This window comes from Dendropsophus ebraccatus, chromosome 3 (assembly GCF_027789765.1).
Source record: "Dendropsophus ebraccatus isolate aDenEbr1 chromosome 3, aDenEbr1.pat, whole genome shotgun sequence".
NCBI lineage: Eukaryota > Metazoa > Chordata > Amphibia > Anura > Hylidae > Dendropsophus > Dendropsophus ebraccatus.
In genome coordinates, this window is record NC_091456.1 from 117,089,990 (window position 1) to 117,105,122 (window position 15,133).

Here is a 15,133-nt window from a genome sequence, read left to right on the forward strand (position 1 = left end):
CTATAGACCCCAGTGCTGGCCATCCCCCTCCCTCCCCTATAGCCCCAGTGCTGGCCATCCCCCCCCTCCCTCCCCTATAGCCCCCAGTGCTGGCCATCCACCCCTCCTCCCTCCCCTATAGCCCCCAGTGCTGGCCATCCACCCCTCCTCCCTCCCCTATAGCCCCCAGTGCTGGCCATCCACCTCCCCTCCCTCCCCTATAGCCCCCAGTGCTGGCCATCCCCCTCCCCTCCCTCCCCTATAGTCCCCAGTGCTGGCCATCCCCCTCCCTCCCCTATAGCCCCCAGTTCTGGCCATCCACCCCCCCTCCCTCCCCTATAGCCCCCAGTGCTGGCCATCCCCCTCCCTCCCCTATAGCCCCCAGTGCAGGCCATCCCCCCTATAGACCCCAGTGCTGGCCATCCCCCTCCCTCCCCTATAGCCCCCAGTGCTGGCCATCCCCCCCCTCCCTCCCCTATAGCCCCCAGTGCTGGCCATCCACCCCTCCTCCCTCCCCTATAGCCCCCAGTGCTGGCCATCCACCCCTCCTCCCTCCCCTATAGCCCCCAGTGCTGGCCATCCACCTCCCCTCCCTCCCCTATAGCCCCCAGTGCTGGCCATCCCCCTCCCCTCCCTCCCCTATAGTCCCCAGTGCTGGCCATCCCCCTCCCTCCCCTATAGCCCCCAGTTCTGGCCATCCACCCCCCCTCCCTCCCCTATAGCCCCCAGTGCTGGCCATCCCCCTCCCTCCCCTATAGCCCCCAGTGCTGGCCATCCCCCCTATAGCCCCCAGTGCTGGCCATCCACCCCCCCTCCCTCCCCTATAGCCCCCAGTGCTGGCCATCCCCCTCCCTCCCCTATAGCCCCCAGTGCTGGCCATCCCCCTCCCTCCCCTATAGCCCCTAGTGCTGGCCATCCACCCCCTCTCCCTCCCCTATAGCCCCCAGTGCTGGCCATCCCCCCTATAGCCCCCAGTGCTGGCCATCCCCCTCCCTCCCCTATAGCCCCCAGTGCTGGCCATCCCCCCTATAGCCCCCAGTGCTGGCCATCCCCCTCCCTCCCCTATAGCCCCCAGTGCTGGCCACCCCCCCCCTCCCTCCCCTATAGCCCCCAGTGCTGGCCATCCACCCCCCCTCCCTCCCCTATAGCCCCCAGTGCTGGCCATCCCCCTCCCTCCCCTATAGCCCCCAGTGCTGGCCACCCCCCCCCCCCCCCCCCCCTATAGCCCCCAGTGCTGGCCATCCCCCTCCCTCCCCTATAGCCCCCAGTGCTGGCCATCCACCCCCCCTCCCTCCCCTATAGCCCCCAGTGCTGGCCATCCGCCCCCCCCCCCTCCCTCCCCTATAGCCCCCAGTGCTGGCCATCCGCCCCCCCCCCTCCCTCCCCTATAGCCCCCAGTGCTGGCCATCCGCCCCCCCCCCTCCCTCCCCTATAGCCCCCAGTGCTGGCCATCAGCCCCCCCTCCCTCCCCTATAGCCCCCAGTGCTGGCCATCAGCCCCCCTCCCTCCCCTATAGCCCCCAGTGCTGGCCATCAGCCCCCCCCCCTCCCTCCCCTATAGCCCCCAGTGCTGGCCATCAGCCCCCCCTCCCTCCCCTATAGCCCCCAGTGCTGGCCATCAGCCCCCCCCCCTCCCTCCCCTATAGCCCCCAGTGCTGGCCATCCCCCCTCCCTCCCCTATAGCCCCCAGTGCTGGCCATCAGCCCCCCTCCCTCCCCTATAGCCCCCAGTGCTGGCCATCAGCCCCCCTCCCTCCCCTATAGCCCCCAGTGCTGGTAAAAAAACAACAAAACCCAACTCACCTGTCACCACGCTCCCCCGACGGTCGCGGGCCTCTTCTCTTCCCCGACAGACGAGCAGCTCCTGGTCCTGGCAGCATCACCACCAGAGAGCTTTGTATGCACCGCAGCGGCTGGGACTTCCGGTATGCGTTACGTAAACCGGAAGTCCCCGCTGCCGCTCTGCGCACGGAGCTCTCTGGTGATGACGCTGCCCGGGACCAGCAGCTGCTCGTCTGTCAGGGGAGGCGGCGGCAGCACCACGCTTGTGACCGCAAGCAAGAAGCTGCTTGCGGTCACAAGAGTGATTGACAGGGCGGGAAGCCAATGGCTTCTCGCCCTGTCAATCGGAACACTGCTACATTTAACTGGAAGCGATCGTTTCGATCGCTTCCAGTTAAAAGGGAAGGTGCGGCAATCGGCGGCTGAGTGGGCCCCCTAGGAGCACGGGGGCCCCCGCTGGGCTTACTGGGTGGAGACCACATTCTTGTGGTCTCCAGCCCTGTGTCCCCTGACTGGGGGGCGGGGCCTACTCCTGCTCGGGGCCCACCGGGGAATTCCCCGGTCCCCCGGTGGCCCAGTCCGACACTGCACGTATATATCCGGCCGCGAAAATATGCGGCCGGACATATACGTAGTGTGAACATAGCCTAAGGCTGTGTTCACACTACGTATATTTCAGTCAGTATATGTATATTTCAGTCAGTATATTTCAGTCAGTATTGCAACCAAAACCAGGAGTGGATTAAAAACACAGAAAGGCTCTGTTCACACAATGTTGAAATTGAGTGGATGGCCACCATTTAATGGCAAATATTTGCTGTTATTTTAAAACAACGGCTGTTGTATTGAAATAATGGCAGTTATTTACTGTTATATGGCGGCCATCCACTCAATTTCAACATTTTGTGAACAGATCCTTTCTGTGTTTTTAATCCACAGCAATATGAGGACCACAATACTGACTCAAATATACGTAGTGTGAACCCAGCCTATGCATTACAGCACATGATGAGTCACGTCACGTCACATGATGAGGGGTCATGGAAAGGCCGGTCTCTGGCCGGATGATCTTTCGGCCGCGGAGCTCTGATGCGGACGCATCAGCGTGCGCCTGCATCAGAGCTTCTCATAGCCCACAGTGAAGCAAGCGGCCGGAGCCGCTCGATTCACTGTGTGAACTGACAGGTCTTTCTGCGGCCGGAATTCACTGAATTCCGGCCGCAGAAAACTGACCTGTCAGTTATTTGCAGCGCCGCATAAATCCTGGCTGGCGGGTGTACGATGTGTGTACGCTCCGGCCGGGATCCCATTGAAAGTAAGGTTATGTTCCACCCCTCACACTGTATACTGAATGAGCAGTCAGTGTTACACACTGACTGTTCATTAAAACGATCAGACCCCTGCCTCAGTGCAGGGGCCAGATCGTTATCTATCATTGTAACCCAGACGCATCGGGAAGCGTCTGGGTTACTATGGTAACCCCCCTGATGTTGCGCGATCCGGGGGAGGAGGGGGGGTGTTTTGTGTGACACAGCCTCCTCCTGCTGCCCGATCTCACTTAGGGACAGCGGGGGGAGGCAGGGAAAGCATTACGTTTGGGAAACGTCATGTTGCAGGAACTACCTGCTTTACATGACGTTTCCCAGTTTTAGCCAAACTAAGACGACAACATTAACAGTGTCATACTGAGCCTGGTTATACTGGTTATATACAACATTGGCAGTGTTCTATACAGCCTGGTTATGTATAACATTGGTAGTGTTATGCTGAGCCTGGTTATATACAACATTGACAGTTAGTTGAGGTCCTGTATACTTGTAGTATATAGCTGGTGCAGGTAGGTCCTGTATACCTGTAGTGTATAGTTCTGGGGTCCTGTATACCTGTAGTGTAAAGTTTGCCCCCCCCCCCCGCCAACTGCAGACCATGTTTGTGTGTTTGTGTGTGTGCAGAATGCCTGCAGCTTATAATAACTAGATTTGCATTTCCAAGGAAATACGTAGTGCTTGAAAAGAGCTTCAAGCGGCGCCGTGGGTAACTTATGTGATCGCGATGTCCCGCGGTGCCGTCCGGTGTCCCGATGTCTCCATGGTGATCCTGGGGTGGCCGTGCTGAATGCCTGTCAGCATGAGGCATGATGCAATACATTGCAGTATAATAGGTACTGCAATGTATTGTATCAGTGATCTAAGTATTTTACACTAGTGTACAGTAATGTACACTAGTGTAAAAGTAAAAAAAAGTAAAAAAAAAATGTGCACCAAACACCACACAGCCCCCCCCACCCCAATAATAAAAATGCATTACATTCCCCATACACTATAAAACATAACATAAAAGTGATCAAAAACACAAATCCTATACAGATTTGGTATCGTTACGTCTGTAACGACCCAATCTATAAAACTATATCAATAATTATACCGCACTACACGCTGTAAAAAAAAATAAAAAAAACTGTACCAGAATAGCTGTATTTTATCAATCCACTTTAGAAAATATGTTATAAAAGATATCAAAAAGTCATAAACATGTAAAACTTGGTATCAATAGAAACTATAGATCTTTCCGCAAAAAATAAGCCCCAAACCAGCTCTGTCGCGCAAAAGATAAGAACACCATGGATCTTGCAATGCGGTGACAGTTTTTGTGGGATTTTGCTAGGAAGATAGTTTTTTATTGCGCCAAAGTGGTAATAGTTAAAAAAAAAACACAAATGTGGCATCGCCGTAACCGTAGTGACCCAGAGAATACATGTATTATGTTATTAGTGACCGCCGATACGGATTTTTACGGCGATCACTAATGGGCTCTATTCTGCTGCCATGAGGTCTTTATGGTCTTTATCGCTGGTAAGGCCCGCAGCCCCCTCCTCTCAGCTATCAGAGGTAGCTGAGGGATTGGGGCAGAGTGAGGGCTCAGTCCCGGTCAGTCCCCTCACCAGCGATCGCCATTATTACCAGTATAACGGCGGCCACTGGTAACGGGCATTGCCAGCGCAGCTGAACGCTTTCATCTCACCACCCCAGATTGCCGTCACCTCCTCAGATTGCCCGTCACCTCTCCAGATTGCCTGTAACCACCCCAGATTGCCTGTAACCACCCAGATTGCCGGTAACCCCCCCAGATTGCCCATAACCATCCCAGACAGCCTGTAACCATCCCAGATTGCCCGGAACCACCACAGATTGCCACAGACTGCCTGTGGCTACCCCAAATTGCCTGTCACCACCCCAGATTGCTCGCAACCTCCCCAGATTGCCCGTCGCCTCCCCAGATTGCCCGTCGCCTCCCCAGATTGCCCGTCGCCACGCCAGATTGCCTGTCACCTCCCCATATTGCCTGTTGCCACCCCAAATTTCCTGTTGCCACCCCAGATTGCCCGTCGCCACCCCAGATTGCCCGTCGCCACCCCAGATTGCCGTCGCCACCCCAGATAGCCAGTGAACACCACCAGATTGCCCGTCACCACCCCAGATTGCCCGTCACCACCCCAGATAGCTAGTGAACACCCCCAGATAGCCTGTAAACACCCCCAGATTGCCCATAACCACCCCAAAATTGTCCATTACCACCCCAGATAGCAAGTAAACACCCACATATTGCCTGTAACTAAAATGACACTCCTTCCCTTCTGAGCCCTGCTGTGTGGCCATACAGTGGTTTATGCCCACATATGGGGTGTGATGGTTTGGGGTGCAGATGGTGAAATAATTTTTTGTTATGGCCTTATTATTACTAATTTTAGGAGAATCTTGTGCTCCCCGCCATGTTGTGTATTCCCTGTCCTGTCTGCAGCTTTGATAACTACAGGTAATAGAATTAGCTCATTGACTATCTGCAGGATAGAGGTGTCCATATCTCCTGATGGACCCCCGCTGACATTTCCTGCCTGTCCCTCCATGACCTCTCTGTTCTCCAAATGCTGGAGATCACCCCCTGTGGTGTCCTGATTGCTGAGACTCCAGTCCCAGATCTGGGGGGCCTGGAAACAAGCGAAGATGTCTGCCAACTCCTGGATATAAGGAAGGAAGCTGAGGGACCAGGGTGTGGTAGATCCTTTGTGGGAGGCTGATGCTAAGGCCAGCCCCCCAAAGAGAGGAAGCATCAAGAGCTGTCATATTGATCCAGAGGAGAAGGACTGGGACCTCGGTCGGTTGGGATATTTGCTGTTGCTGGACGTTTCCTGTGTTATTGGACATTTTGAATCCTCTGTATGGTGGAGTTTTGTATGGACCTTTCTGCTGGTATCTAATAAAGGGTCCTGGGGCTGTTCATCCATAGCTCGCTCTGTTGATTGTGTGATACTGGAGAGGAACCCCCTGACATGGGGTACCTTTGTACTCAGGAGAATCTCTGTTACAAATGTTGGGGTCAGTAGTGGATTATAATAGGGGCGTTTTGGGCGGCAGCCCGGAGCCCTGAGCTCCTGGGGGGCCCATGACCACCCAAAAAGACTTATACTTTCAATGGTGTACTGTCTCCTGGATACAGTTCTGCCATGATTTGCAAAAAATCACTGTTTTTTATGGCAATTTTGCACAAATCAGTACATCATGACATTATCTATCCTGTACTATGAACGCCAGGCTAGTGCTTCCATAGTTACAGTGGGGTGGGGGGGGGCCCAGGCTTGGTGAACAGCCCGGGGCCTATGGTAAAGTTAATCCGCCCCTGGTTGGGGTGCTTTTTCTCCCCTGTTCCTAGTGAAATTGAGAAATTTTAAACTAAACCAAGATGTTATTGGAAAAATTCAATTTTACAATCTAATTTTGAATACTTTCCTCCAATACCTGTGGGGTCAAAATGCTCACCACACCACAAGATGTATTCTTTGCGGGGTGTACTTTCCTAAATTGGATGACTTTTGGGGGGGTCCTGCTCTGGGGCCTCCCGCTGAGGGTAGTAGTACAGGGTAGTACCGGGTAGCCAGTTGCCAGATGTTAGATCACGGTATTGGCACGAGGGGAGCGGACTAACCCACGGGAAACTGACCATGCAGGGCCCGGGCAATTCTTCGTTGTCCCTAGTCAAGGCACCAATAACTAGACCAATGCCATGGTTCAGAAACAACGGTAGTTGTGCGTTTATTGTAACAGTGGTAACCAATAGCAACAGTCTCTCTGGATGCAACCAGGATTGAAATAAACTTGAGTATGACTGAAGAATGGGTGATGCTGCAATAGGCTGTGATGATAGCGTTACTTGAAGCAATAGGAAACTGAATGATGGGAGTAGTAGTGCTGGAGATATGATACTGGGCAGAATGGACTAAACTGAATACTTGCTGTTGATGAGAATAGTTGATGAGAGGAATAGTGACTGAAGAACGACACCCAGATCTTGGTTGAATATGAGAAACTTGAGAATCTTGAGAATAAGGAAACCAGGTCCCGACTGGACTGGAGCGCTTTTGGACAGCACTGGGACTGGTACAGCGGAGTTGCGGCCTTGTACCACAGGAGTAGCAGAGAAACACACCCTTCCCCCTTGAAGGTAGAGGGAAGACTGAGGTAAACAGGAAGTGACATAGCATCCCCAGCCAAAGCTCGACTGCTATTGGGGTTATTATGGCAGCCGGGGAACAGTCACGTGACACCAAGCCTATTGCATAATCACACCATTGGACCATAGGTATATAAATATACATGAGAAATACTAGACTTGAACACTGGGGGGCGACATAATACCAAAGTTTGCAGTGGCCATTATAGTTTCCAGAACAGGAGCAATAGAATACAGACAAATCCTGACACCAATATACACTTTTGAGAGAACTTAGAGAAAACCTCTGTTCTGGGACACTGCAGTTCTATTCTGTTGACACTATAGGGGCGCGGCAAACGCACCTGGCGCTCAGAAACTTCTTCAGAAAAATCTGCACTGAAAATGCTAATTGTCTCTCCTTCCGTGCCCATACAGTGGTTTATGCCCACGTATGGGGTACCGTTCTACTCAGGAGAACCTGCGTTACATATATTGGGGTGAGTTTTCTCCCCTGTTCCTCGTGAAATTGAGAAATTTTAAACTAAACAAACATATTATTGGAAAAAATTCTATTTTTTCATTTTTACTGTCTTCTTTTGAATACTTTCCTCTAATACCTGTGGGGTCAAAATGGTCACCACACCCCAAGATGTATTCTTTTAAGGGGTGTAGTTTCCTAAATGGGGTTCTATTCTGCTGACACTACAGGGGCACTGCAAACGCACCTGGCGCTCAGAAACTTCTTCAGCAAAATCTGAACTGGAAATGCTAATTGGCACTCCATTCCTTCTGAGCCCAGCTGTGTGCCCATACAGTGGTTTATGCCCACATATGGGGTACCGTTGTACTCAGGAGAACCTGCGTTACAAAAGTTGGGGTACATTGTTTCTCATGTTGCTTATGAAAATGAGATACTTTAATCTTAAATATATTATTGGAAAATTTCTATTTTCCATTTTTTTCAGGCCTAATTGTGAATACTTTCCTCCAGCCCCTGTATGGTTAAAATGCTCATTATACCCCTAGAATAATTCTTTAAGGTGTCTAGTTTCCAAAATGGGGTCACTTATGGGGGTTTCCAGTATACAAGCCTCCTAAATCAACTTAAAAAAAGAACTGGTCCCTAAAAAAAAATCAGTTTTTGGAAATTTTAAAGGGGTTGTCCGGCGATAAAAAAATTATTCACAGAATAACACACATTACAAAGTTATACACGGCCTCCCGAAGAAGACGTCACTGCTGAGGATCGGAGACCGTGGACGACACGAGATGCGGTGAGTATAATGCACCACACTTCCGGGTCTAGCGTGGGTGGGGGGAAACACGGGGAAGGGGGCCATTCACAGACATAACATACATTACAAAGTTGTATAACTTTGTAATGTGTGTTATTCTGTGAATAATTTTTTATCGCCGGACAACCCCTTTAATGAAAATTTGATAATTTGCTGATACACTTCTAAGCCCCGTAACACCTTAAAAAAGTAAAATATGTTTACGAAATGATATTTTGATGTTTTTCACAAAAAACACACAAGACAGTGACCAAATTTTGCCACTAACATAAAGTACCATATGTTACAAAAAAACAATCTCAGAATCGCTAGCATATGTTAAAGCATAAAGCGCATAAAGTGAGACAGGTCAGATTTTGAAAAAGGAGCCTGCTCATTAAGGTCCAAATAGGCTTGGTCCCTAAGGGGTTAATGGGACCCAGGTAGCTCTTAAAGTGACCCAGGTCGCTCTTAAAGGGACCCAGGTCGCTCTTAAAGGGACCCAGGTCACTCTTAAAGGGGCCCAAGTCGCTCTTAACCTCTTAGGGACCTATGACGTACCGGTACATCATGGACCACTGTCACTTAAGGACCCATGACATACCGGTCCTTTAAGAGGGCGCCGCGGACCGGCCGTATGCAATCGCGAGAGATGACCTGCTGAAATACACTGCAGGCCATCTCTCCCTGTCGGCATGGGGGGTTGTTAACCCCCCCCCCCATGCCAACGATCGCTGCTATTGGCTGATCAGTTCGGATCAGCCAATAGCGGCGATCGGCACCTTTCCGGGCCATCGATGACCCGGAAAATAATGGCAGCCAATGCTGTCCAAAACAGCACCAACCGCCATTACTGTTAAAAGTAATGGTGGCCACGGTGCCACGTCCCGATCAAAGTCTCCAAAAGTAACAAATACCTGCTTTGGACCCCTCAGTTAAGTAGCTGAGGGGTCCAGAGCAGGTATTTGGCCATACTCACCGGATCCCGGGGTCCCGATCGGTGTCTTCCGGGTTCCGTAACGTCATCTTCTTCCGTTCGGGACTTCGGCCTTTTCCATTGGCCCCTCCTGATGTCCTCGACTTTTTTTCGGCGCTCTGCTGCCCTCTAGCGGCTAATAAGTGTAATACACTTATCAGCAGCTATAGGGATGTTCAGCATGTAGTAAATGTTTTTTTTTTTTTTTTTTCAAATTTTTTTAATGGCACATTATGTCCACATGTGGGGTATTTTCGTAATCAGGGGAAATTACCCTACACATTTTGCGTTTATTTATTTTTTTAACCCCTTGTGGAAATGTAAAAAAATCAAGGCTAGACCAACATTTAGTGTAATTTTTTTTTTTTATTTTTACTCTAAATCATTGATCTTGTCTTGATTTTTTCATTTTCACAAGGGGCTAAAAGATAAAAAAAAACACAAAATGTGTAGAGCAATTTCCTCTGAGTACGGAAATACCCGACATGTGGACATAAAAAGCACCATGCGGGTGCAGGGTAAGCCTCCAAAGGGAAGGAGCGCCATTTGGTTTTTGGAGGCTGGATTTGGCTGGAATGGATTTCGAGGGGCCATGTTGCATTCAAAAGGCCCCTGTGTTGCCAAGACAGTTGAATCCCCCCACAAGTGACCCCATTATGGAAACTACACCCCTCAAGTAATGTAACAAGGGGTGTAGTGAGCATATGAACCCCACTGGTGACGGGCACAAATGTGGAATAATGCGTTATTTTAGACTCAAAATCATGGACGTAATTTTAAACAGAGCTGAAAAAAACGTATGAACATAGCTTAAAAAAAAAACTGTAAAACATTAGAAAAGCTATATAAACATGCATATCGCTGAATTTAGCCTAACCTATAGAATGTTATCATAATGGTTTTACCTTAAAGTGCATTATGTAATTCCCCCCCCCCCCCAAATTTGCGGAATAGTTTTTTTTTTATTCCAATTTTTTCCACATAAATGATATTTTAGGGGGTTTTGTTGTTTAATTTTATGGTAGATTGAAAGGTGACATTACAAAGTACACCCGTTCCGGAAAAAAACCCAAAACCTCACATGGCCTTGATGAAAAAATAAGAGTTGTAGCTCTTAGACGGCAGGGGGGGGGGGGGGGAAATGAAAACGCAAAACTGAAAATTGGTGTGGGCCTTAAAGAGAACCAATCACCTCAAATTAACTGTCCCTATAATAAAAGATTATCTCTCCCTAAATCTATTCCTGAAGATACAGACTGCCTGTGCAGTCTGTATCTTATGCTTTTACCTAATCCTGTATAGCGGAGCAGTAAGGGCGGGGGCGGCCATCTTGATGACGTCACAGTGGTGCGTTCCAGCGCTGGAACGCAAGGGACGTAATCAAGATGGCGCCCGGCTTTACTGCACCGCTACAGAGGACTGGGTAAAGTATAAGATACAGACTGCAAAGGCAGTCTGTATCGTCATGAACTTTATTTCTGAAGATACAGACTGCCTGTGCAGTCTGTATCTTATACTTTACCCAGTCCTCTGTAGCGGTGCAGTAAAGCCGGGCGCCATCTTGATTACGTCCCTTGCGTTCCAGCGCTGGAACGCACCAGTGACATAATCAAGATGGCCGCCCCCCGCCCTTACTGCTCCGCTATACAGGATTAGGTAAACGCATAAGATGCAGACTGCACAGGCAGTCTGTATCTTCAGGGACAGACTATAAGGCCCAGTTAGAATAGACATACACAGCGATCTCGCGCTGTATAGCGCGGGATCACTGTGTATTTACAGAGCGGCAGCAAAGGCTCATGGGAGCCCTTCCCGCCGCTCGGCATGCCGGGAGCTTCCTGTCTTGCGCCGACTCTTTTGAAAAGAGACGGCGCGAGACAGGAAAAGAGAATGTGTATATTTTAAAAACGCGGCCGTAAAATTAAATAATTCCAATTACAAATATTAATAAAATATTAATTTACAGCTAATTATCAAAAAAAAATTTTTTTAATTTCGGCCATGATTGGTTCTCTTTAAGGTAATTTTGGGCTCTGTCTTTAAAGAGGACCTGTCACCCCCCGTGGGCTCCCGACCCCCCATTACAGCCCTCTATACTCACCTGATCCCGCCGGGTCCCGCTTCCTGATCATCTCGGGTCACGGAGGTATGAGCGCCTGAAGCCCGGCGCGCTCGCTCACAGGAGAGTCCGATGCCCATAGAGAATGACGGAGCATCGGACTCCCCATTCATTCTCTATGAGCGTCGGACTCCCCTGTATATATACTTACCCATACATACATTGACAATCGCTGTAAGGGCAACTTTCCCTTTACAAATATGGTGGCGTCAGACTCTGGGGCTGTTATGGGCATGCCCGCGCCGCTGTTAGCTTGGGGACCGCCCGACGCATGCGCCTGTGATCACACCGATCATGTGACATACCCAGGTCACGTGATTCGGAACCAGGTGATCCGGACACCATGCGCCGCGGGTGACGTCATCAGCGGGCGACGCCGGACACGCCACCTCTATGTGGATTCCTTGCTTTGGTGTGATGTATGTATGTATTGTTTTTTGTTTATCACTTGTTACACAGCTGTTTGTATAACACCTAATTATGTCACCTACTGCTGTTTTACATTACCCCTAACATGATCATTGCTGTAAATCATCAGATTAGGGCTCCTCTTCACTTTGCCTCTATATCTTTATGAGTTTGGAACACTACACTATTATAGATGACTTCTTATTTCACTTTGTTTATATTTTTATGAATTAATTGTTTGATGAATTACAATCATGCACACATGTATATATACTGAGCTCGTGGAGCATTTTGTATCACTGCATGAGAAAGGCTACACATTGAGCCGAAACGTTGCATCTGGTGTGAATAAAGTGTGAATTCTTTTTGGAAGTGCGGTCACCATCAGGGACATCTATTGCACATCTATCAAACCAATACATTAGCATATTTTATTTATTTTGGAGTAGCAACAGTGTAGTTAAAGAGAAAATTAGAACACAATTTAAAAAAAAAAGTTAAGAAAATGTTCTCCTCCCTTTAGCCCTGCCTCCTCAGGTTGGTTGCCTTGTACAAACACAAGTGCTAGATGAAGGAATATGGCACCCGGGCATGATGATCTGTGAGCAGCCAATCCCTCGATTAGGGTCAGGCCCTGTCTGTTACTGTTCTTGATGTGACCACTCTTATCTTCAACTGACTAAAGGCTAAAGACTGAGAAGTCTGAGAAGCTGGACTATAATGCTATTGGAGAAAAGCAGTGTGAGATACTCTGGAAGCTTATAAGTGAGAAGCTTCTAGAAAGAGCCACTGATACTTGTCATACTTGTGCCCATACAATGTAACATATCAATGTAACATATCACATACATAACACTAATACCTATTACCTCCAATGTGCTGGTAGTGCTAACAGAAAAGTACTTCTTAATGACATCTGAACCCAATTCTGATTTATATGATATTGATTTTTTTTCCCCAGTATACAGGGTTCTGCAGTTTGTCTATTTGACATGGAACAGGTGGCTTTAATATTCTCTGGTCGGTTTAAAGAGCAGCGTACTCCAGATTCTGTATGGACTCCTGTTCCCGAGGAACTAGTCCCAAAGCCACGGTGAGTGAATATTAGAAGAGAGTTTTGAATAGCTAACTTTTAAGTGTTGAGAAGTCTTTCTCTTTTACTAAAATATTCAGGTGTTTAGTTGTACTGTAGTAAGAATTTCCTGGCTACAAAATTAAATTAGTTTTTCTGAGTTAAATTGTTTATATAAGTAGATTTGTCTTGATAAACTAGATTTGCATTTCCAGGGAAATACATAGTGCTTGAAAAGAGCGCCCATTTACCAGTGACTTCCTTTTAAGAGAAACTTTAATCCTGGGTGCCGTGCCTTTAAGAGCGACTTGGGTCCCATCCCTTTAAGAGCAACTTAGCTCCCGTCCCTTTAAGAGCGACATGGGTCCCTTTAGGAGCGACCTGGGTCGCTTTAAGAGCGACCTGGGTCCCTTTGCTCTTAAAGGGACCCAGGTCGCTCTTAAAGGGACCCAGGTCGCTCTTAAAGGGACGGGATGTTATCCCGGAGGAGCGATCTCCGTTTCTGAAGCCGGCCGGGGACCGCTCCAAGATGGCGCCGTCCCCGACTCGGCACTCGTTTGTTTCCGGCTGCAGCAGCCGAAAGCAAACGAGTACCGATCTCATGGATCTCAATGAGAGATCAAAGTGTATATACTAGAAGTCCCCCAGGGGGCTTCTAGTATATGTGTAAAAAAAAAAAAAATAAAGTGTTGTTGTCAATAAAAATCCCCCTCCCCTAATAAAAGTCTGAATCACCCCCCTTTTCCCAGGTTATAAATAAAAGTAAATAAATAAATAAATAAACAAACATGTTTGGTATCGCCGCGTGCGTAATCGCCCGAACTATTAATTAATCACATTCCTGACCTTGCACGGTAAACGGCGTAAGCAAAAAAATCCCAAAGTGCAAAATTGTGCATTTTTGGTCGCATCAAATCCAGAAAAATTGTAATAAAAAGCGATCAAAAAGTCGTATATGCACAATCAAGGTACAGATAGAAAGAACACATCATGGCGCAAAGAATGACACCTGAAACAGCCCCATAGACCAAAGGATAAAAGTGCTATAAGCCTGGGAATGGAGCGGTTTTATGTGACGTATATTTGTTGACAATGGTTTGAATTTTTTACAGGCCATCCGATACAATATAAGTTATACATGTTACATATCGTTTTAATCGTAACGACTTGAGGAACGTGCATAACAAGTCAGTTTTACCCCAGGGCGAATGGCGTAAAAACACATTTCCCTCAAATAAACAAAATACGTTTTTTTTTTCAATTTCACCACACTTCTGGTTTCGCAGTGTACTTTATGCAAAAATTCAGCCTGTCATTGCAAAGTACGATTAATGACGCAAAAAAATAAGGGCTCATGTAGGTTTCTAGGTGGAAAAATGCAAGTGCTATGGCCTTTGATGCACAAGGAGGAAAAAACGAAAACGCAAAAATCGAAATTGGCTCTGTCCTTAAGGGGTTAAAGGGACCCAGGTCGCTCTTAAAGGGACCCAGGTCGCTCTTAAAAGGACCCAGGTTGCTCTTAAAGGGACCCAGGTTGCTCTTAAAGGGACCCAGGTCGCTCTTAAAGGGACCCAGGTCGCTCTTAAAGGGACCCAGGTCGCTCTTAAAGGGACATATTTCGCTCTTAAAGGGACCAATTTTGCTCTTAAAGGGACCCATTTCGCTCTTAAAGGGACCCATTTCGCTCTTAAAGGGACCCATTTCGCTCTTAAAGGGACCCAGGTCGCTCTTAAAGGGACCCATTTTGCTCTTAAAGGGACATATTTCATTCTTAAAGGGACCCAGATAGCTCTTAAAGGGACCCAAATAGCTCTTAAAGGGACCCAATTCGCTCTTAAAGGCACCTAGGTCGATCTTAAAGGGACCAATTTAACGCTTAAAGGGACCCATTATACTCTTAAAGGGACCCAGGTCGCTGTTAAAGGGACCCAGGTCGCTGTTAAAGGGACCCATTTCACTCTTAAAGGAACCCAATTCACGCTTAAAGGGACCCATTTTGCTCTTAAAGGGACCCAGTTCGCTCTTAAAAGGACCCATT

General features: G+C 48.5%; 1 protein-coding gene across 6 annotated transcripts in view; it reads left to right on the forward strand.

Annotated features, from left to right (window-relative positions):
• SEMA6B (semaphorin 6B) overlaps nt 1-15,133 on the forward strand; it is a 683,939-nt gene that overhangs the window by 503,712 nt on the left and 165,094 nt on the right. For all 6 annotated transcript variants that reach the window (XM_069964532.1, XM_069964533.1, XM_069964531.1 and 3 more), the window contains one exon: nt 12,985-13,116. In XM_069964532.1, coding sequence (XP_069820633.1) covers nt 12,985-13,116 — 132 coding nt within the window. The remainder of the gene's footprint in view (nt 1-12,984; nt 13,117-15,133) is intronic.